General features: G+C 41.2%; 2 protein-coding genes across 3 annotated transcripts in view; both read right to left on the bottom strand.

Annotated features, from left to right (window-relative positions):
* Positions 1-1,038: 1,038 nt before the first annotated feature.
* LOC110508607 (RING finger protein 11) lies at positions 1,039-8,970 on the bottom strand. Its single transcript, XM_021589258.3, has 3 exons — positions 8,335-8,970; positions 6,984-7,153; positions 1,039-6,757 (listed from the first exon to the last, which is right to left on the bottom strand). The coding sequence occupies exons 1-3, from the start codon at positions 8,446-8,448 to the stop codon at positions 6,586-6,588; spliced, it is 456 nt and encodes a 151-aa protein (XP_021444933.1). The 5' UTR covers positions 8,449-8,970; the 3' UTR covers positions 1,039-6,585.
* Positions 8,971-12,260: 3,290 nt separating this feature from the next.
* LOC110508606 (voltage-dependent R-type calcium channel subunit alpha-1E) overlaps positions 12,261-24,725 on the bottom strand; it is a 94,339-nt gene continuing 81,874 nt past the window's right edge. Inside the window, exons 35-48 of one of the 2 annotated variants that reach the window (XM_036966537.2) lie at positions 22,199-22,264; positions 21,624-21,715; positions 21,279-21,453; positions 20,844-20,971; positions 20,526-20,622; positions 20,331-20,436; positions 19,952-20,059; positions 19,758-19,858; positions 19,507-19,616; positions 19,197-19,296; positions 15,801-15,911; positions 15,184-15,319; positions 14,706-14,875; positions 12,261-14,518 (exon numbers count right to left, since the gene is read on the bottom strand). In XM_036966537.2, the coding sequence (XP_036822432.2) occupies positions 13,970-14,518; positions 14,706-14,875; positions 15,184-15,319; positions 15,801-15,911; positions 19,197-19,296; positions 19,507-19,616; positions 19,758-19,858; positions 19,952-20,059; positions 20,331-20,436; positions 20,526-20,622; positions 20,844-20,971; positions 21,279-21,453; positions 21,624-21,715; positions 22,199-22,264 (2,049 nt within the window). In that variant the 3' untranslated portion in view covers positions 12,261-13,969. Of the gene's footprint in view, positions 14,519-14,705; positions 14,876-15,183; positions 15,320-15,800; positions 15,912-19,196; positions 19,297-19,506; positions 19,617-19,757; positions 19,859-19,951; positions 20,060-20,318; positions 20,437-20,525; positions 20,623-20,843; positions 20,972-21,278; positions 21,454-21,623; positions 21,716-22,198; positions 22,265-24,725 lie in introns of both variants that reach the window. The other variant, XM_036966538.2, reaches the window with a different exon arrangement.

Here is a 24,725-nt window from a genome sequence, read left to right as displayed (position 1 = left end):
CAGGGTTGCAATAATAAAAAATAGAATCAAAACACTGGCCTTTCTATTGTATGCCAGTTATTTTGGGAAAGTTGCATGGTGTAACTAATAATTTGACTATTTTATATTGTATAAAAACACCGTATCCCCTATATATACAGATGTAGCGCAGGTACAGATATGAAAGCACTAGTCCCAAAAGGCAACAATAAAGTCCCTCAATAAAGCTCCTTCATGAAAATAAGATTTGAATACATTCTGAGACCTTGCACCCAAAAACCTTTCTATTGCTGATTGGAACTACTAGTGATAGGGCAACAAAGACTAGCTGTTGCCATAGAAAATCTGATTAGGTGTATTGTATGCATTCAGTTGTTTTGGATAAAAGTGTCTGCTTAATGGCATATATTATCATGATTGTATTAAGTTTCAAGGAAAAGTACAAACATGTTAGCATGTTGCAGCTAGAGTAATTCTTTTGACAGAGCCCATGTTTTGTTTGACGTTGCCTAATGTAATCTTGCCTACGTATCATGACATTAGCCCCGCTAGCCTAAGCTTTTCAGGTGATTGCATTGAAACATTGCTAAATTAAGCTGATCACACCGATTAACTGGGTCAAACACCTAATCTGAGGAACAAACAGGCATGTTGCCAATCCTCTTTGTAAAAGCACAGATCATGGCCATAAAGCCTGGCTTTGTACAAAACTGTCTGGCCATGTCTCGACAGGCAGCCTAATTCTGATTTTCTTTTCTTTCTTACTAATTGGTCTTCATACCAATCAGATCAGCTCTGAAAAACATCTTATGTGATTGGTCAAAAGACCAATTAAAAAAAAAATCTGAATTGGGCTGCCTATGGCAAGTGACTTTCAAACACCATGGCCACGATAATAACAGCTAAAAAAACAACAAAGGAGCAAGATATACTGTATGTACTGTGTTGATAGAGCTAGCTTTAAAGGGGAAATGTGACACTGTGACACTGTACTACCATCTGGTGTAACAAAAAGATACTACAGTCTCAGAACACACAATAATTCAGGGATTACCCAAGTGTGTGCTTTCTGGTTTATTTTATACAGATTCAATATGGCCTTCCAAAAATCAAGATTACATTTATTTTCAGATTCCTGAACAAAAAAAAGAAGCAAAAGATGTAAAAAAAACATTTTACTTTTCCCACATTGTTACATTACAGCCTCATTCTAAAATTGATTCAATTGTTTCATCAATCTACACACAATACCCCACAATAACAAAAGCAAAAACTGTTTCTTACATTTTGGCAAATGTATTAAAAATAAAAAACGTATGACATTTACATAAGTATTCAGTACTTTGTTGAAGCACCTTTGGCAGCGATTACAGCCTCCAGTCTTCTTGGGTAAGATGCTGCAAGCTTGGAACGCCTGTATTTGGGGAGTTTCCCCCATTCTTCTCTGCAGATCCTCTCAATCTCTGTCAGGTTGGATGGGGAGCGTCGCTACACAGCTATTTTCAGGTCTCTACAGAGATGCTAGATCGGGTTCATGTCCGGGCATTAGCTGGGCCACTCAAGGACATTCAGAGACTTATACGAAGCCACTCCTGCGTTGTCTTGGCTTAGGGCCGCTCTCCTGTTGTAAGGTGAACCTTGGCCTCAGTCTGAGGTCCTGAGCGCGTCGGAGCAGGTTTTCATGAAGGATCACTGCACTTTGCTCCGTTCATCTTTCGCTCGATTCTGACAGGTCTCCCAGTCCCTGTAGTTTCCTGCAGCAGTGATGCTTGGCATTCAGGCCAAATAGTTAAATCTAGGTTTCATCAGACCAGAGAATATTGTTTTTCACGGTCTGAGAGTCTTTAGGTGTTTTTTGGCAAACTCAAAGCGGGCTGTCATGTGCCTTTTACTGAGAGGTGGCTTCCATCAGGCCACTCTAACCTAAAGAACTGATTGGAGGAGTGCTGCAGAGATGGATGTCCTTCTGGAAGTTTCTCCCATCTCCACAGAGAAACTCTGGAGCTTTGGCAGTGACCATCGGCTTCTTGGTCACCTCCCTGACCAAGGCCCTTCTCCCCTGATTGATCAGTTGGGCCGGGTGGCCAGCTGAAGGAAGAGTCTTGGTGGTTCCAAACTTCCTCTATTTAAGACTGATGGAGGCCACTGTGTTCTTGGTACCCTTCCACACATCTGTGCCTTGACACAATCCTGTCTCGGCGCTCTACGGACAATTCCTTCGACCTCATGGCTTGGTTTTTGCTCTGACATGCACTGTCAACTGTGGGACCTTATATAGTCAGGTGTGGGCCTTTCCAAATCATGTCCAATCAATTGAATTTAGCACAGGTGGACTCCAATCAAGTTGTAGAAACATCTCAAGGATGGTCAATAGAAACAGGATGCACCTGAGCTCAACTTCGAGTCTCACAGCAAAGGATCTGAATACTTATTTACAGTTGAAGTTTACATACACTTAGGTTGGAGTCATTAAAACTTGTTTTTCAACCACTCCACAAATTTGTTAACACACTATAGTTTTGGCAAGTCGGTTAGGACATTACTTTGTGCATGACAAAAGTCATTTTTCCAACAATTGTTCACAGACAGATTATTTCACTTGCAATTCTCTGTATCACAATTCCTGTGGGTCAGAAGTTTACATACACTAAGTTGACTTGTGTTTAAATAGTTGGACAATTCCAGAAAATGATGCCATGGCTTTAGAAGCTTCTGATAGGCTAATTGACATCATTTGAGTCAATTGGAGGTGTACCTGTGGATGTATTTCAAGGCATACCTTCAAACTCAGTGCCTCTTTGATTGACATAATGGGAAAATAAAAATAAATCAGCCAAGACCTCAGAAAATAAATTGTAGAACTTCACAAGTCTGGTTGATCCTCGGGAGCAATTTCCAAACACCTGAAGGTACCACGTTCATCTGTACAAACAATATTACGCAAGTATAAACACCATGGGACCACGCAGCCGTCATACCGCTCAGGAAGGAGATGCATTCTGTCTCCTGGAGATGAACGTACTTCGGTGCGAAAAGTGCAAATCAATCCCAGAACAACAGCAAAGGACCTTGTGAAGATGCTGGAGGAAACAGGTACAAAAGTATCTATATCCACAGTAAAACGAGTCCTGTATCGACATAACCTGAAATGCCGCTCATTAAAAAAGCTGGACTACGGTTTGCAACTGCACATGGGGACAAAGATCGTACTTTTTGGAGAAATATCCTCTGGTCTGATAAAACAAAAATATCTGTTTGACCATAATGACCATTGTTATGTTTGGAGGAAAAAGGGGGAGGCTTGCAAGCCGAAGAACACCATCTCAACTGTGAAGCACAGGGGTGACAGCATCATGTTGTGGGGATGCTTTGCTGCAGGAGGGACTGGTGCACTTCACAAAATATATGGCATCATGAGGTAGGAAAATTATGTGGATATATTGAAGCAACATCTCAAGACATCAGTCAGGAAGTTAATGCTTGGTTGCAAATGGATCTTCCAAATGGACAATGACCCCAAGCATACTGCCAAAGTTCTGGCAAAATGGTTTAAGGACAACAAAGTCATCACAAAGGACTGACCTCAATCCCATAGAACATTTGTGGGTAGAACTGAAAAAGCATATGCGGCAAGGAGGCCTACAAACCTGACTCAGTTACACCAGTTCTGTCGGTAGGAATGGGCCAAAATTCACCCAACTTATTGTGGGAAGCTTTTGGAAGGCTATCCGAAACGTTTGACCCAAGTTAAACCATTTATAGGCAATGCTAACAAAAACTAATTGAGTGTATGTAAACTTCTGACCCAATGGGAATGTGATGAAAGAAATCAAAGCTGATATAAATCATTCTCTCTCCTATTATTGACATTTCACGTTCTTAAAATAAAGTGGTGCTCAAACTAACCTAACACAGGGAATTTTTACTAGGATTAAATGTCAGGAATTGTGAAAAACTGAGTTTAAATGTATTTGGCTAAGGTGTATGTAAACTTCCAACTTCAACTGTAAATAAGGTTTTTGTTTTTATATATATATATATATATATATATATATATACACATACACACATTTGCAAAATGTCTAACTCTATAATGACAAAGAGAAAACAGGTTATTGTGTGTAGAATGATGGGGGATTTTTCAAATGTAATCCATTGTAGAATAATGTGGAAAAAGTCAAGTGGTCTGAATACTTTCCAAATGCACTGTAAATCTTCTCCCTCTTGCACTTTATATCTCTGGGACAGAGTTTTGCAGATGCATAGTCAAAACCAGTGTAAACTCTAATGGCCAAAACTTTTATCTCCTACAAACACAATGACAAACAATACATCTAAAGGTAGGAGATATACAAACATCCAGTGGTGTAAAGTAATACTTAAGTAGTTTTTTGGGGTATCTGTACTTTAATATTTATATTTTTGACTACTATTACTTCGCTACATTCCTAAAGAAAACAATGTTTTTTTTTACTCCATACATTTTACATGACACCCAAAAGTACTCGTTACATTTTGAATGCTTAGCAGGACAGGAAAATGGTCCAATGCGCACACTTATCAAGAGAACATCCCTGGTCATCCCTACTGCCTCTGATCTGGCAGACTCAATAAGCACAAATGCTTTGTTTGTAAATTATGTCTGAGTGTGCCCTTGTCTATCCGTAAATTTAAAAAACAAGAAAATGGTGCCTTCTGGTTTGCTTAATATAAGGAATTTGAAATGATTTATACTTTACATTTGATACTTAAGTATATTTTAGCAATTACATTTACTTTTGGTACTTAAGTATATTTAAAACCAAATACTCTTGAACTTTTACTCAAGTAGTATTTTACTGGGTGACTTTTACTTGAGTCATTTTCTATTAAGGTATCTTTATTTCTTACTCAAGTATGAATTTGGGTACTTTTTCCACCAGTGCAAACATAAATACAGAAAAGGGTATCATTATAATATAAACTAAACATTTAACGGAAATAATTCACCGCAGCAGCAGTTACAAACATACATATATATATATATAAAAAGCGACAAACAAAAAAGGAAATCATAGTGTATGTAAAAACAGCCAGAACGTATTTTTGCGCAATGATGTATTGACTGTGGGAGAAGACTGAAAATACAGATAAGTAAGCTAAGTACTTAAGGGAAGAAATTCCACTATTCTTATTGTCTCCCCTTCTCCCAGTCGCTTTCACACAAAAACACACACTAGGATCAAGACAAGCAAAACAAAGCAGAGACTCACTCTACTGAATCACACAATTCATGACTATATGTTCAGCTATTGAGCTTTTCTTTAATGTGATAAGTGACCAATGGTAGCATTGATACCATTATCAATATCAATCCTAACTTCTGTGCTGCAAAAATAATAAATAATATTGAAAAGTGCAAGGTTATAGATATAGATATATATTAACATAATGCTTCCGTTAATGTCCTATAAGTAAAGTGCAAATCTCGGGATCAGATTTAATGTGTGTGCAAGCATTCCTAACTTCTAGACTGATCCTCCACCACATGCACAAACGAGCCCTTTACATTGGCTGACAGCTATGTTAATCCTCTAAAAGTAAAACATATGAACCTTACACAGGGTGACTGACATACAGCTCATACACTTCTTTAGGCCATTCGGAATGGCAGTGGAGCTATTTCGAATGGTAAATCTGAATGGCAAAACAAAAGCCAATGCATGTAGTACATAGTCTAATAAAGGATGGACTTTGGGTGATTTCTGCACTGTGTATGTGCATACTATAGTTACTTTGTTGTAAGCCTAAAGAATACTATGCTCTGTAACTTATTTTACTTTGCAACTGTAACACTAAAACAGGGTAAGCTTCAGTCCATAGAGAGATACCGATTATTACGCCACCATGCCGGCTTTCCTGGGGCTTTTTTACCCTTACTAAGCCATATTCAGAGTGCAGGATTTGGAGACTTTAGAAGACAGATGAGTCATGTCATGGTGTTGCCAGCTGTGGCTTTTAGAGGAATCTGATAGGATACCTCCTGGTGGACAAATTCAGACGACAGAGAATTATCCAATCCCATTTCCAGCTACTAATCATGGTGAACAAAATGCTGGGATGGGATACCACCGAGACCTGCTCAAGTGGAACTGCAGTGAGCCATCACTACGGTAACAGCCCCCTCCTCCTCCTTCCCACCATAACATCACCAACCCAGGCCTACTGTATTCAACAGCTGGCTCAGGAACCCAGTCCACCACAGACACACAAACATATTTTGCATGCTTGTCCTCCTATGTCCTCCATGACTCAGCCTGTTCAGTTCAGAGCCAGTTCCAGGTGATGGGCGGATGGGTCAAAGTCTTTTCATTGTTAATCACTAGTGTTCGCATAGTCTCTCTCTCTCTCTCTCTATGTCATCACCGACCAAGACACCATGCTACTCTTTATCCCAAAGTTAAAAGCAGAGGGGAGGAGGGCAGCGTGTGTATGTATTTGTTGGGGCTGGTGGAGGTGGCGCTGTAAGAAGTCTGTGATGGTTGTAGTGTGTGTGTGTGTGTGTGTGTGTGTGTAGGGGTGCGGCTTTGCGGAGCTCATCATAATGGGGTAGGGTTGTCTTAGGGGTCAGTTGGTCTCGTAGGTGGAAAGCAGGGCAGCATCCACAGGCTCCATGCAGGAGGGGCAGGTGAAGGACCTCATCAGCCAGTCATCTATACAGTCCATGTGGTAAATGTGCATACAGGGCAGGAACCGGATGGGGTCCCCGTACACAAAGTCCATCATACATATCACACACCTAGAAAATGGGTTATATACAATTATGAATAGTAGTTTTGATTAGAGTCTGTCGTATATTTTTCCTGAGCACATTACCTGACCAGGAAAAACCATGGGCACTAGTTATGTTAAACACACAGTTACATGTTACAGCTAGGGCAGAAGTTTTACCTAGTTAGGTCACATGATCAGTGATCTCTATCAATAACATCAAAGAATAAAAACAGTGGTATGCAGATGCTCACTCTCTGATTTTTTTCTCGGAGCCGTCCCGGCCTCCGTCATAGACGCCCCGGGGAAGATGCTGGATGAGGCCGATACGCTGGGCGATACGGACCTGCTCCTCCTCAGTCAGCTGGGTGGCCAGGCGGGCCTGGCTGGGGGTGGGGTGGTACACCGGCATGTGAGCCTGCTCCTGGAGAAAAGACACACATACAGAGGAGAGTCAATACACAGGCCAACTCAACTGGACTGATTGCACAACCCAGTGTTTTATCAATCACTGTATGCGTGAGGTGGGATGGGACCCCCTCCTAGCTCGGTTTCACCCTGCCTATAAGAGTGGCTGGGCTTATATTGGTTTCAATTGATAAAGTTGATGCCAGATGACATCTAGTTGTAATAGTAGAATGCACAGGGTGCAATTTTGAAACTGGGCGGTGCATCATCAGTTCCTCTTGTCATGTTTGTCATTGCATACCTTAGAGAGCTATTTCTAACTTGTCAGAAATTTCATGTCAGCTAAAGTTTTTCATTTAGGCTTTTTAAGCCCATAGATACTGTTGTACTGTTATCCACCCTGCCGTGGATAAAGCAGTTGACAAAAACTGCCCATTCTGGACATTCTTGGCAAGCCTGTTAGGAACACTTTTGTGAGATTGAAAAGCATTTGGGCAACAAAAGTGCTGCGTGTGTGATTTTTCCTTTGTGTTTAACAAACTGGGTTTGTTAAACTATTGTAATATGAAAACTCAGACCCATAATCAGTTCCAATACCTAGCTATGAAAATAATAATTTTCATGCACTATGGACTCCCATGTGGCGCAGTAGTCTAAGGCAATGCATAGTCTAACAGTCCCTGGTTCGAATCCAGCCTGTATCACATCTGGCCGTGACTGGGAGTCCCATAGGGCTGAGCACAATTGGCCCTTGTCCAGGTTTGTCCGGGGTAGGCCGCCATTGTAAATAAGAATTCGTTCTTAACTGACTTGCCTTGTTAAATAAAGGTAAAATATATATTTCAAAATATTCAAAACCTATTATTTCCCATGGTCTTTAAATATTTCATTCGGGCTAATCTGAAGTCAAATTGAAACTATACATTTGACAGCAACTATAAACTATAACTATAACGAGCTAGATGAATGAGTCATAAATGGTCTGGAAGAGTACAAAAGAAATAACATCAACCAGCTAGCTAAAAATCAGAAAATGTTTTGACCAGATTCCCAAGATGTTCAATGCATTTGCCCCCTACCCTGGGTTTTGCATGATTCTGTCAATTATCATAACCCTACTTCACACCAGTGACTGGCTAACATTTGCTAGCTAAATAACTAATAAAACTATCTAGCTAAGTTAATATCAAGTCTGACCTGGTAAGGCGGAGGTGGCTCCAAATCCGCGTCTGCCTCCCCATAACTTCCTCTGTCAGACTCGTGAAGCAAAGATATATCGTCCGACGTCGGCGATTTGAGACAATTGCCCATGTCCTCTTCTCAGCCCCTCGTTGTTTAGCTAGCTATAGAAGCTAGCTTGTAAACTTACTATTGTTAGTTTACAACCACATGTATCCTCCACTCGTTACAGAAGTAACGGTATTACACATTAACTACTGTTTAACAACCCATTAAAATATAATATGTCTGTTCATACGAATACTATATCGAGCCCCAGCAGCTTTCCAAGCTATTCAACATCATCAGACCATCACAGTCAAAACAAAGAGCTAGATAATAACAGTAGCTAACGTTAGCTACTTCGGCTAGCTAGCTAATGTTAGCATGTTATTCCTAAATGAATATCACTCATTCCTCGGTCTACGATTTTAAATGTAAAACGTTCACTTAAAAAGCAACTACCATAACAACATCAAGCGATAGAAAATGAATATTTTGTACAAATATCGACCAATGACTTCGCGAAAAAATTAACAAATAACTGTCTGGCTAGCAATATTATCAGAGATCCTGGACATAATGACAAGATGCTTGTGACTCCGCCCTAACAATGGGATTCGCTGTCCATAGAGCGGAACAGTGGGATGTCAAGCTCCCGCCCATTCCTCTCTGGATTGGAGGATACATCTCGTTATTTGAATATACTTTCAATATTCGATAAGGGTGTTGACGTCAACCGCCTGTATTCAATGGTGTGTGGGATGCTATTCTAGCCTCATGAATATGCATAGACACCTTGAATTTCAACAGGGACAATTCAATGAATTGTGTTTTTTCTCAGTTTACCAGAATGTCACGTGCATCACACTTATTATCAGTATGCTCATAACAACCTAAGCATTACTTAACCTATATTATAAGCCTCAGGTATAAAAAAATATCATTTTTTTCTTGACTAAATTCCACAGTCTCTCAAATACTCCTCACTTGCTTAATAATTAAAGATGCACGAATGCAGAAATCGCTCCACCATTTCTTCATTGCAAAAATTCTAATAGTTCACCTAATTTCAGTTTATGTAACAAAACAAGTAAGTATAGTGTAGTGTAGAGTATAGGGTAGGGTAGGGTAGAGAATCATTAAGTACTGATGGTGCCGACAGAGAGGGCTGCCTCGCTTCTAGTCAATAGGAAACTTTGCAGTATTATTTCTTACATTGCTAGCCCAGAAAATCTATATTAGATTATTAATAATTAATAATTAAAGATGCACTATGCAGAAATCGCTCCGCCATTTCTTCAATGCAAAAATTCTAATAGTTCACCTAATTTCAGTTTATGTAACAAAACAATTAAGTATAGTGTAGTGTAGAGTATAGGGTAGAGAATCATTAAGTGCTGATGGTGCCGACAGAGAGGGCTGCCTCACTTCTAGTCAATAGGAAACTTTGCAGTATTATTTCTTACATTGCTAGCCCAGAAAATCTATATTAGATTTGGGATTATATACACTCTATCGGCAGGATAGTGTTATTTCATACAGTCAGGAAGAACTATTGCTATTTTTTTTGTTTTTTCGCGTTGTTCGTAACTTGTTTGGTACATAATGTTGCTGCAACCGTCTCTTATGACCGAAAAGAGCTTCTGGACATCAGAACTGCAATTACTCACCTCAGAATAGGCAAAGAGTTTTTTTTCAATGATTCGGCGCGGGAGGGAGATACTACAGACAACTGACCAAGCCCAGATCACCGGCATTCACTGGAGAAGGAAACTGAGATTTTGCGGAAAAAGATCAAGTACATTAGAGTGTCTAGTTTGAGAAACAGACGCCTCACAAGTCCTCAACTGGCAGCTTCATTAAATAGTACTCGCAAAGCACCAGTCTCAATGTCAACAGTGAAAAGGCAACTCTAGTATGCTGGCCTTCTAGGCAGAGTTACAAAGAAAAAGCCATATCTCAGACTGGCCAATAAAAATAAAAGATTACGATGGGCAAAAGAACACAGACACTGGACAGAGGAACTCTACTAGAAGGCCAGCATCATGGAGTCGCCTCTTCACTGTTGACGTTGAGACGGATGTTTTTTGGGTACTATTACATGAAGCTGCCAGTTGAGGACTTGTGAGACGTCTGTTTCTCAAACTAGACACTCAAATGTACTTGTCGTCTGGCTCAGTTGTGCTCCAGGGCCTCCCACTCCTCTTTCTATTCTGGTTAGAAACAGTTTGCGCTGTTCTGTGAAGGGAGTAGTACACAGTGTTGTACGAGATTTTCAGTTTCTTGGCAATTTCTCGTATGGAATAACCTTCATTTCTAAGAACTAGAATAGACTGACGAGTTTCAGAAGAAAGGTTTTTGTTTCTGGCCATTTTGAGCCTGTAATCGAACCCACAAATGCTGATGCTCCAGATTCTCAACTAGTCTAAAGGCGACCAGTTTTATTGCTTCTTTAATAAGCATAACAGTTTTCAGCTGTGCTAACATAATTGCAAAAGGGTTTTCTAATGATCAATTAGCCTTTTAAAATTATAAACTTGGATTAGATAATACAACATGCCATTGGAACACAGGAGTGATGGTTGCTGATAATGGGCCTCATATGTATATATTCCATAAAAAAAATTGGCCAGTTCCAGCTACAATAGTCATTTACAACATTTACCATGTCTACACTGTATTTCTGATCAATTTGATGTTATTTTAATGGACAAAAAATGTGCTTTAATTAAAAAAACAAGGACATAAGTGACCCCAAACTTTTGAACGGTAGTGTATATTTCCTGAACAAAATTATTAACACAACATGTGTTGGTCCCATGTTTCATGAGCTGAAATAATAATTTAATGGTAATAATAATAATAATTTTTCCATAAGTACAAAAAGCTTATTTTTCTCAAATGTTGTGCACAAATTTCTTTACATCCCTGTTAGAGAATATTTATCCTTTGCCAAGATAATCCATCCACCTGACAGGTGTGGTATATCAAGAATCTGATTAAACAGCATGATCATTACACAGGTGCAACTTGTGGTGGAGACAACAAAAGGCCACAATGACACAGATGTCTCAGGTTTTGAGGGAGTGTGCAATTGGCATGCTGACTGCAGGAATGTCCATCAGAGCTGTTGCCAGATAATTGAATGCTCATTTCTCTACCATAAGCCGCCTCCAACATTGTTTTAGAGAATCTCGTGGTGCCCCAGATCCTAATGAGTTAACTGTTACATTATTAATTTAATCAGGTAACAATTTAACATGGTTAGTTAAATGGATAAATAACAGTCTTCAGATTACTGTTAAAGTCAAGATAGCAGAACAGCACTTCATCGAGGACATACAGTACCTCTCCCCATCTTAGCAACCAATGCATCAATATGTTTGACTACTTCAGTTTCAATCTATGTTACACCAAGCAGTTTTGTCTCCTCAACTTGCTCAATTGCCACATTATTCATTACAAGATTTAGATGAGGTTCAGGGTTTAGCGAGTGATTTGTCCAAATTACAATGCTTTTAGTTTTATATATATTATAGACCAGCTTATTATTAGCCACCTATTCTAAAACTGACTGCAGCTCTTTTTTAAGGGTTGCAATGATATCACTTGCTGTGGTAGCTGACATGTATAATGTTGAGTCATCAGCGTACATAGACACACAGGCTTTACTCAAGGCTAAAGGTAGGTCATTAGTAAAAATAGAAAACAATAAAGGACCAAGACAGCTGCCTTGATGTATACCACACTGGTTTACGTTAGAGAGGCTCCCATTAAAGAAAAATGACATGTGTTAAGTTAGATAGGTACCTCTGAATCCACAATATGGCAGATGATGTCAAGCCTCTGACCATTGGTCTAGTATACCTCAGATATGGAGACAAGCAGCCACATATTGTATGTGCAATTGAGGACACTTTTATTAATATATACAGCTATTATACACATATAAACCAAACAACTATTTTGCATTCCAGGACAATTCTCCATGTTTTTTGGTTAACTGAGTTTCACAGAATCATTACCCTTTTTCAGGCAAGTAAAACAAATACAAATACCTTAATTTAACATTCCAGAGATATCCTATTCCATCCTTCAAGCGTGTTGTGAGCGGAAATGGATATTGTCTCTTACAATCCTACAGAAAATATGATAGAAATGTACTGTACATTATTAATAAACCATTCTAAATAACGGGTGAAAACAGGTGTGGAAAACATCCTTCTACATCTGTCGTCTGTAATGGTTCATACAGTATTGACATAAAGAATGAAGAAGATATACAGTTGCAGTGAGTTCTTTGACACATACCGATGATGTTGTAAGCTAATGTAGAAAGAGGAGAATGTGGACGGCTACATTGATGAACAACAGAACACTCAAGTTCATGATTGCTTCTGTGCCAGTTATTGATTCTGGAAGATGACAAGGAATGAATCCGTCAAATGGTGGAATATTGTAACAAACTGAAGAAAAACAGGTACAGTTTGTTTACAAGAAGAAAGTTGGTCCAAGACAGGCAAATGGTCTGCTGGTTTTCCTAGTGACTTAATAAAGGTTCATCGATGAACTGAAGCCATGTTCTGGGTGTAATTTGAGTCATTTGGCTCTCTAGAGTCCAATTCATTGCAAAGTACTGTCTTTCAAATCACACTGGATATTTAGGCATTCCTTTCTGAAAAACAGTTGATCACATTTCATAATATTGTTGGCTGCTTTCAATTGTCCTGCAAGTCGGTAAAAAAATGTAAATAAATCATACAGATTCCCAACAGAAGAGTGCGCCATTCACTTTCTGTTTGTATAAAGTGGATAACTGTCCTATTGATCATTGTTTTATTCCTTTGACATTTTACAACAGGAATTACATAGTTTACGTATGAATAGATAATTACTAAAGAAGTGTGTTCCTTTTGTAGACAATACTACATTTCAAAACACATTGCTTTGATCAATTATTGTTTGTGTGTATTTTTTGTTTACAGACATGACATTTTATTAACTTAATGATAAGTCAACAGTTAACCTTCTCTATGGCCATGTAACCTACTCAGACAATCAAGTGGTATTGGTGGCATTACAATTTTATGACAAATCACAGGTATTTACAAAAACCATGGTTTTCAAAGATATTGTTTCTCCTTATATTTGCACATATTCACACACCCCACATACACTGATAAGAGAAACACAAAATCAATGTCAGAGAAACACCTTCAGAAATGACAATACCTATTGACAGACAACGTAATTCTATCCTTTCAATTTATTTCATCTCTTTTCTGTACATCCAAGGCTAATTGAGGTTTATTATTAGTCCCTTTCTTTTGTTAGTCAGAATATAAATAAACCACAGTCAAATATTTGCGGAGAGATATTTATTGTACATTTTCTGTGTGACTTTAAAAGGGATCCCACTTGCAGGAAGTGGAAAAAATGGATGTTCTTAATTTTTTTCCTCCCCTCACATTTGATCAAACATACTGCAATCACACAGGTATGCAGTAGTAATTCAAGAGAGCGACAAATGTCCCTCTTTCTTTTATATTGTAGTACATCTTATACACTAACACCTTCCTCACCTCTCATCCACCACCACTTCCTCCTCCTCCTAGCAGCGGCCGTCCTCCTCTGTGTCGCTGAGTGGCTCACAGCCTGCAACAGAGACGGTCTGAGCCAGGCGTTTCCGGAAGTGTCCATTGGGGATCTGCCAGCCGCCCCTGGAGCCCCGTCGGGCCGAGCTGAAGCTAGAGCTGGAGCTGGAGCTGACCGTGTTAGCGCGTCCCAGGCTAGTGGCCACCGCCGCCTCGAAGGTCAGTGTCTCCATGAACCTGGAGGGGTCCGGACTGTGCTCGTCCTCCTGCAGGGTGAGATAGGGCTCCGACGGGTAGCGACGCAGAGGGGAGCCCTGCTGGTGGTGGTGGAGACGACCCCTTGGCCCGGTCTGTCCCTCTCCACCTGCCTCTCTGGAGGCCTCCCCCCACCTCTGGGTCTCTGGGCTGCCCCTGTCGTCATCATCGTCCCCGGAGGGAGGGTGCGTGCGACACACCAGAGGGGAGTAGGAGATGTGGGGATGGGAGCGAGTTGGGGTCTGGGACAGGGGGCGGCGACTAGGGGTACTAGATTCAGAGGTGGGGATGGGGCTGTCGGAGCTGTTACCCTGGACACACAGGAGTCAAAACATATTTAATACAGACATCTGATTTGCCTTTTTTAAAAGTGTCTATTGTGTATCCAATGTGGGTATGTGTTTGTGGTCTACTTCGTGTCAACCAGAGTTTACACCAGTGGTGTATGGCCCTTTAATGTTTGCCCTTGGTAAGGCATCCAGTGTGTGTGTGTCCTACCTGTTTGTCCAGGGGGTGTGTGCGCTCTCGGCTAGGGGAGCATGAGGGCTGCAGATTCCTCTCCTCAGAGTTACAGCGGGATGTGTCTGGGGAGAGGAGGTGGCGGCGCTCTTTGGACCTCCCGCGCTCCTTCTCTGTGTCCAACTGCCTCTTTCTTTCTGACCGGGAGACTGGAGGAGGAAGACCATGGAAAGGAGCACAGAGAGGGAAAGCAAGATAAGAATATATAGATATTTTTGTAACACTGTAGATCATTGACGCACTTAGGAGAAAAGAAAAGGAAAAGTGGCACTTGAAAATAGGATAAAGACATAAGAAAAGAAAGGGAAAATGCGGAGAAGAGAACTTGACATTTTAACACATATAAACACATATAAACACATATAAACAATAACCACACAGTAACACCCCTCATCATGCCAGTGGGAGAGATAAGAGGAGAGGTCACATGAGTGGAAATTGGAGAGTGGAGACTGACCGGCAGCCTTGTAGCTCTTGTGGCGTGGTCTGTACAGTCTATCAGGACTCTTCTTCTCCTCCTGCCACAGGCCATTAACCCTCTGGTCAGCCACAGTGGACGAGGACCGCTTAATGGAGCCACTGGCCATCTCCGTCTGCACGCACACAGAAGGAGACACAACTAAATACCCGCATGTACCATGAAATAGGTTTTTGTTATTTTCAAAGAAATCCATCCATCTGTCGATCCATGCAGCATTCTCTGTTTTTATCCATCTCCATGCTCAATATTCCAGGAAATGAACAGGTCAAGTAGGATGCTTGCACCTCTTCATTTTACTCTTCAACTCATTGTTTAGCGGAAGACAGAGACAAAACATACCAGTAACCCAGGATCAATCAAACACCATTCTGAAACGCTAGCATTCCTTTGAAACATCCATGTTGATTATCCCTCTCCAGAAACCCAGCAGCAAACAGAAGATACATAAACCCATTTTTCTCTCCAAACGGAACAACCAGTGTAGTCTGGTCCTCGTCCTCTGTCAAACAAACATGCACGTCACACTCTGATGCCCCCTTGCTGCCCGGGCCCTTCTGGCCCCTGGAGGAGTCAGTGTGGTCAGAGGGCTGTACCTGTGGCTCTACAGCCAGACGGGGCATAGAGGAGGCCCGTACACACAGCCCCTTGCCAAACGGGAGCTGCAGTGAGTCAGGAATCAACCCACTGAACTCCCCAAGACTCACCTATATGAGACCAGAGACAGAGAGAGGGGCGAGGGGAGAGATAGAGTACAGTACAGATCAGGCTGGTCAATTTAATACCGGTACTAACTGCCTTTTGGGGTTCCAGCCAAGGAGGGTTTCGGCCAATGTTACATCGTAATAATTTGCAAGTGCCTTTCTGCAATTGGGAGAGAATTTAAGCCATTCCATCATCACCAACCAATCAGAAGCCATTCCAGCCAAAGAGCCACAGATTAACAACCAATGACAACAAGGAGACTGACCCCAGAAGGTTTGGGTGAAACATGAGTAGGAGAAAGAGTAAGAGGGTGTAAGGAGACGGCGACATAAGCACATCGCTACTACAATAAATGAGGAGAGAGAGGACAGAACAACTATCGGGCTGTTGTTACACATACACTCATGCAAGTACAGATCTGGATGCACCAAACGTACTGAGACAAGTTCACCTGCTTTAAAGCCAGTCATGTTATTCCCCAGTGAAAATATACATAGAAGAAGGCAAACACTAACAGATTCCTATAGGGCAAAAAGTACACTGCAGACCAGTTCAACCAAACAGCATAGAAACAGTACAGTGAGCACTGAGAATGACAACGTCTCTTTTCCTCCACTAACCGGACTACAACTTGGCAATGCACTACTAGTATCTTCATTCAACCATTACTAGGGATAGTTGCTTTTTTATAAATGTTTTTCTTTAACCGGTATTTCCAGCATTATCCACTAGGTTTGCTGCAGGTAGAAAATCCTAGGAAATCTTTTTAATTGACACAAGTTGTCTCCAATCCATCAATCAATATCTGGTTGCGCGTGAGTGTTTGATGTGGTGGATCGCCTAAGCCAGGGGAGGCGTAGCTCTTCAAATCTTAATTAACAGCCTGTTATTTGGCAGGAAATACTATTTGTAGAACAGATATTCTACACCTCAATTTGCTCAATTTGTAGCTAAAAATTGGTAAATTAGGTGCTGTTTAAGGGGCGAGTCAATTAAACCAACCATGGAAGTGTGTTGTAGCAAATTCGTGGGGTAGCCCCGACTAGGACTCGAACCCAGGTCCAGCAACTGTCAAGCCAACACCTTACCCAGAATTATGAATTTCTTGACGTTTTTACAAGGAAAAGTACTTTTATTCATGGTTATTTCTATTGTTTTTAACATGTACTTTTTAACAAATTTAAATGTAATGCTGTGTTTTATGTTTTTATGCCGTTTTTGTGTGTATAAAATTCCGTACAAAAATTGGCTGTTTTTAAAGGAAATTCAACAATAAAACTTTTCCAAAAGAAAATAAAAATATGAATTTCATGCAGTGAAATTATATAACAAATGTTAATTTTGTCTCAGGAACACGAGTGGAGAAATATTTCCTTCTTTCAGCATCTCTTGAGAAAACACAAATGTGCCTGTAATGTGTAATCCTTGACACTTATGCAAGCAGACAGTATTTCAACCACATGAAATATGCACCCAAGACGAACTGAAGCCTTATCAGAAAGGTGTTTCGTCGTTTTCTCAGCTCTTCATTTCCTTAAAACCAGTCAAACTGATGACATTTGGACATTTTGCACAGGGTAAATCTTTCCACTGTTTGAGTTATTGCGTTTTCTCCCCGGTCCCTAAACAAACAGACAACTTTACTGGTGTTAACTAGATCACCAACGCATGAATTCTACTGATGTAAGACATTCTGGTAGCCCTATTTTACTTTGACAAAAGAGAAGCTGCATGTATCAAATGGTAAACAAATGTCCTACCAAATGTCAGAAAATTATAATATGTCCAGTGTCGGAAATGACATTTGAAGTCGGAAGTTTACATACACTTAAGTTGGAGTCATTAAAACTCGTTTTTCAACCACTCCACAAATTTCTTGTTAACAAACTATTGTTTTAGCAAGTCGGTTAGGACATCTACTTTGTGCATGACACAAGTAATTTTTCCAACAATTGTTTACAGACAGATTATTTCACTTATAATTCACTGTATCACAATTCCAGTGGGTCAGAAGTTTACATATTCTAAGTTGACTGTGCACATTCTTCAAATAAAGTGGTGATCCTAACTGACCTAAGACAGGGAATTTTTACTAGGATTCAATGTCAGGAATTGTGAAAAACTGAGTTTAAATGTTTTTGGCTAAGATGTATGTAAACTTCTGACTTCAACTGTATAGCAGAAACTTGTCTAAATTACAGGTGAACATAGCAGTGGAAGTAGCAAGTAGTAAATTAATTATAAGCTAAATTATTATTGAATTATTATGGTGGCTCGAACTGCACAGGTTGACTACTTTTTGAAGTGATGTGTTTGTTTGACAATCAGATGAAAACATCTTCACACAATACGCGTGATATGCGAAACTGAGCCTGCACAGTAAACAGGATAAGATGTTTACACAGTATCCCGTTTTAGATCAGAATATCCCAGGCATCTTCTCCGAGTTTCTCATAACCAGGATATAGGCTTTTTCCAGTTATTGGATAGGATGTTTATATGAGTCAACTCAAAAACAGAATACTTGAGTATCCCGAATAATAATGGGGTATTGGTGTGCGTGTAAATGTGGTCATTGACTCTCCCCTTAAACTGCCTCTGGGGCTGCGTTTAAGCAGCCCACTATTTGTAGAGCAGTGACTCTATACCTCACTCAAGTCGATCCTCTCCAATGGACTCGGAAGTTGTAGCTAAAGATGGCTCAATTAGGCTGCATTTACACAGGCAGCCCAATTATGATCTTTTTTCACTAATTGGTCTTTTGACCAATCAGATCAGCTCTAAAAAAAAGATCAGAATTGTGCTGCCTGTATAAACATAGCCTAATTGAACAACTTTTTGCTACAACTGCCAAGTCCATTGAGGAGGATCGGCTTGAGCAAAGTGAGGTGTAGAATCACTGATCAACAAATAGCATTCCCTGCAAGATAATAGGGGAAAAAACACAGAAAACAACTAAAACAACTGGCCCTAACACTTTCTACTAGATGTGTCATTTATTCATTGTTGTCTATGTTTGGTTTGATAATGAGCTTTACCACAGGAGGTTAGGTTTTCATTGTGCAGTATTTCATATTCTGCCCATAGTTACTATATCATTGTGATTTTCCTTTTTCCTTTTGGCTCCTAGCAAAGGGACTTATAGAGCAATCATTGTACGCTTACTAAATTATATAAAGGCTCCTTTGTTGGTGTACTATGTGTTGGTGCCTGTGCTAGTTTAGTGTGATATACAGTACTCCTGTGATAAGTTTCTACAGTACGTAGTCCTTGGTACTTCTCCTTACCCTGGAGTGTTGACTGCTGGTGTCCTGGTCAGAGGTCATGGGCTGCATGGCGAACAGGTCCTGGGAGAGAGGACTCAACGCCACCAGGCCTCCTCTGGTCCTACAGATGGAGGCAAGCCCCACAGGAAATACTGTCAAATACTTACTAAAGGCACAACGCACGCACGCACGCACACCACACACACACACACACACACACACACACACACACACACACACACACACACACACACACACACACACACACACACACACACACACACACACACACACACACACACACACACACACAGAGCATGGATTGACTCACAGGGCGGAGCCGGCACTGAGGGACATGCAGGGCAGGGGATGGGCATTGTACAGAATGTCTTCAGAGAGAGTTGAGGCATCCAGCCTCTTGAACGGCATCAGGCTGGCCTTCTGTAGAGGAGACCACACCAAGCAATGTATCACTGCAGGCACTGGGTTGTGTCAACAGATCAGATGCCATGATAATCTTATACAAAAGAGAAGTGAGTTTTATACAGTACATATGATGTTGATATAGTGTGTACATCTGACCTGTGCTTCCAGCTGTGCTCTCAGCTTCTTGGCTTTGTTCTGTTTGAAGTAGTCCATGATCATCATGGAGGCATATATCTTACCTACTGTCATGTCGGAATCTGTAAGACACAAACACAGTTAGATTGCTAGTCATTGAGTGACTGACTGCCTACCAGCTCTACCTCTCCAAATCTCCCTAACGTGGGTCTGACCTTTGTTGATGGGCACCAGTACATCCAGGGTCTTCTGGGGGAGGTACGGCCATATCACACTGATCTCCTTCTGTAGCTCAGTGTCCAGAGCTACTCGGTCCTCCCCACCTGGAGCACAATAAAATAGATATTTATTCATCCATTCCACAGGCAGTGGAAATAGTTGATTTTGCTAAATTTCCTGATTCAACTACTCAACCAGTCATCAAGCCATTTCTAAGTTGAATCAGGTGTGTTACCAGTAATGGGCTGAACCAAAAGCCTGCATCCCTAGGATGTGTGGATCTCCAGGCTTAAGATGGAAGACCATGTCTAAACTGGATAAACGCATGCAGATGCAGTGATGCATGGTGGTTTCAAACTCAACTCATTCCCTGACCTCGTGCGATCTTGATCTCCAGGGCGGTGCGGATGAGAGACATCAAAGTGGAGGTGAAGTGGACTGACATGTCCTCATCCACTGGCATGTTCATCAACACCAGCCTCTGTGGAGAGAGAGAGAGGGAGGGAGAGGGAGAGTAAACAACAGTAAAACAACAAATGAAAAAGAAGAAAATAAGTGTTTCTCCCATACCTTGTAGGCCATACCTCTGGGGCATTTCTTCCCCAGACCAAGGGGTGGAGACATATGGGTCAACATCTCATACATGGCAGTGTAGTGTATACGCCCACTACGGAAGAAACAGAGAAGATGAGGAAGGAGAGAGAATGAGTTGAGGAAAAAAGGAATTGGTAGAGGCATTCATTACGAGTTGGTGTAAATTTGAAACAGAACAAGTTGGCAAATCTTGCACAGGAATAAATGCAGTTTAGGCCTATTTAGTCTTTGGTGAATCAATACACTGCCCTCTGCTGGGCAAAGTTGAGACATGGTGGGTTTCTTATCTCTCACCATGCTGCGCGGTCGTACTCTCCCCAGACACGGACAAACTCATCCAGGTGATGAGGCCCCAGGATGGAAGAGTCTCTGGTCAGGTACTCAAAGTTATCCATGATCACAGCCACAAACAGATTCAGCATCTACACAGTCACACAAGAGGAGAGGACGTGTGAAGGACGGCATGTGTGTATGTACAAATAGACAGTATGTGCTATACTGATGTGCACATGTGCATGCATGCATACAATAAAAATAACTGCTTTTAAGTATGAGAATGAAAAAGATGGACAGAGAGTGCTGACAGAGTGGAGAGAAAGTGTATTTGTGTAGCACAATTAAATGTACTTTGTGTATCAGTAAGATGGACAGAGAGAGAGAGAGAGAGAGAGAGAGAACTGACAGATAGTGGAGGTAAGGAGAAAAAGTGTATTTCTGGAGCGTCCTCACCAGGAAGGAGCTGAAGAAGATGAAGGAGACAAAGTAGCAGTAGGCGAAGTCAGTACCACAGCCTCCCTCGTGGTCAGGGGACATGGTCATGGGTGCCATGGAGGAGTCTGGCTCACACTCCTTTCCCCCCAGACACGATAGCATGATCTCCTGCCATGACTCCCCGGTCGCACTCCTGTCAATCAATGAGTTAATCAATGAGTCAATGAATTAATCAAGCAAGCAATTATTTGATCAACCAGTTAGTCTATTAATATATATTAATTCATCATCAGTCAGCATAATCATCTACTTATAGTTTAGAATATCTCAGTTCAGCTTCCGAGTCCTTCTCAATGCGCCCACCTGAAGAGAAGCATCAGCGCACCGGAGAAGGTCTTGAAGTTGTTGTGCTGATTGATGTGGTTTTCGTCGTTCAGTTTGATGTTTCCAAACACCTTGTGTGGATCAGGTGAGAAAAAAACATGATACTACTTCCCTTTGAGCATGGCTGTAAAGACTGTAAAAACACTAACAAATCAGCTCCAACTGATTTTAATTTTGGACATCTGTTCCAAAGTATAGACCACGTATAATAGAGAGATATAAGGGATGGTATACAAATGTAAACATGGTTTGAAACGATCAGGGGCGTAACTTTGTTTTTAGAAGTGAGGGGTACTGCTCAGAGGCGTCTGCATGGTCCTTTTCCAATGATAAAACTTGAGGGAATATGAACGCGTGGGGGATATGTCACCAGTGAAAGTTGCGCCCCTGGAAGCAATTATGTTTTAGTCAAATATTATATCTGTTTGGGCTTCTTGGTAACTATTGGTGTATGTTCCGGCTCCCTGATCATCCACTGCTGAATCTAGTTGATGATCCAAGCCTTTGAGGCTGAAGTTACCATTGTAAAGCATATAAGCGTTTGGATGCTTTACCTGCATCCCAATGATGGCATAGATGAAGAACAGCATTGCGATGAGCAGACACACATAAGGAAGGGCCTAGAGAGAAGAAGAGATACAAAGAGATACATTATTATTTGGTTTTCCCAATAGCATACACTCTGGCAGCCTACTGCAGGTCAGTGGTCACCAACCAGACGGGTCGATCTTCAAGGCATTCCTAGTCGATCACCAAACACTTCTGTAGAAAAGCCAATGATTAAGGCTTAAAGCTCCTTTTTTTTGTGTGTTGCGCTGTTGACGGCAGATGCACTTGATTTAGAAGCCCTGCGCATTGGGTAGGCAAAGTGCTCCCTTTTGAACCATTCCATTTGTCTGAAAATACAAACTGCGGGAGATCTGTGGCTAAATCAAGTGCGCCTACTCTGCTGGCCAATCGGATAGCTCAAATCACCATGCCTACCTACAGCTTCCACGACCCTGCCCACAGCAGAGTTTGATACTAGCCTATGTGAGATTTCATAACTTTTAAAACCTTGACTGGAGAGAGACTGTCAAATACAGCAAAGAGCTGCTGTTTTTGTGAGTGAGTTCATGTATAGGTTTTATCCAGCACTGTCAACACTTTTTTATTCAACACTATTACAAAACATAAAACGGGCTTCTCTCTACTTCCACATGAATGAGTAGCCAAGTGTATCGCTAACGTTGCACTTGCAGCAGCTCATCGTGTCTATTTTAAAATCGAGGAGTATTTCACTTTCTCTGGTCATAGGAACAACATCTGTCATAGGAACTCACTTCTGTCGTCATGAAATGCTTTAAGAGACTAGCCAAGGATCATATCACCTCTAACTAACCTGTCACCCTAGACTCAGTTCAATTTGCTTACCGCCCTAATAGATCCACAGACGATGAAATCGCCATCACTGCACACTTGCGTATCCCCTCTGGACAAGAGGAATACCAATGTAAGAATGCTGTTCATTGACTATAGCTCAGCATTCAATGCCATAGTACCTTCCAAGCTCATCATTAAGCTTGAGTCCTTGGGTCTGAACCCCGCCCTGTGCAACTGGGTCCTAGACTTCCTGACGAGCCGCCCCCCCAGGTGGTGAAGGTAGGAAACAACACCTCCACTTCTCTGATCGTCAACACAGGGGCCCCACAAGGGTGCGTGCTCAGCCCCCTCCTGTACTCCCTGTTCACCCAGGACTGCGTGGCCAAGCACGCCTCCAACTCAATCATCAAGTTTGCAAATGACACAACAGTAGTAGTCTTAATTACCAACAAGGACGAGACAGCCTACAGGGAGGAGGTGAGGGCTCTGGGAGTGTGGTGCCAGGAAAATAACATCTCACTCAATGTCAACAAAACAAAGGAGATGATCGTGGACTTCTGGAAACAGCAGAGGGAGCACCGCCATATCCACATTGAAGGGACCGCAAAAGAGAAGATGCAAAGCTTCCAGTTCCTCTGCATACAGATCACTGACAAACTGAAATGGCCCACCCGCACAGACAGTGTGGTGAAGAAGGTGCAACAGCGCCTCTTCAACCTCAGGAGGCTGAAGAAATGTGGCAACTAAAATTTCATACATGTTATTCTGTTTCCTTTGTTATGCAGCACAGACAGACTACCCAGTAAATATAACACTTTATGGTTAAAGGAATTCTTGCCTCAGTCTCATCCATTCCGTGACCATCTGTTCACCTTCACTGTCAGTCATCCTACCTGTCCAGCTTCCCACACAGATTCCAATAATCTTTCACTAGTAATTTTAATAATGTTTACATATCTTACATTACTCATCTCATATGTATATACTGTATTATATACTATTCTACTGTATCTTAGTCTATGCCACTCTGACATTGCTCGTTCATATATTTATATATTCTTAATTCCATTCTTTTACTTAGATTTGTGTCTATTGGTATATGTTGTGAAATTGTTCTGCACAGACATGTGTATGTGACCAATAAAATTGGATTTGAACTGGAGTTTCACCATCAGGTGGAAGACTGGCCCTCTCTCTGGTCAGTCTCACCGGAGGACAGGAAGAAGAGAGATGAGACGGTGAGAGGCAGACCCTCTGCTGCTCTCTCCCTCCCGCTGAGACTAATGCCATGTTAAAATAAACTGGGGACTTGGAAATCTCCTACTTCCGATTTCAGTGCATTCAAGACAACTGAACTCGGTGACACAGACTTTCTGACCGGAAGTTCACTGACGTCATGATTTGACCTTGTTTTTTCCGAGTTCCCAGTTATCTTGAAAGCACCATGACCATCAGATGCAGGTACCAGTCCAGTAAAATAAAAATGTCAATTATTAGCAAATTATTTCAATTTATGCTCAGCTGTGCCTCGCAAGTGCTACACTAACCGATTTATCTTGTTATCCAAGCTTGAGTTTTCAAATATAATATGGTCTGAGAAGAACAATATTGGCAGGCCAGGAATATCGCCAATATGCTGTGATAATGTATTAGACCTACTGGCAAACCATATTGGCAAACCTCATTCATACAGAACTGTTTTTATTAGTTTAATGTTAC

Source organism: Oncorhynchus mykiss, chromosome 28 (assembly GCF_057628025.1).
Source record: "Oncorhynchus mykiss isolate SJ-2025 chromosome 28, ASM5762802v1, whole genome shotgun sequence".
NCBI classification, from domain to species: Eukaryota; Metazoa; Chordata; class Actinopteri; order Salmoniformes; family Salmonidae; genus Oncorhynchus; species Oncorhynchus mykiss.
This window is presented reverse-complemented; position numbering and strand designations above follow the sequence as displayed.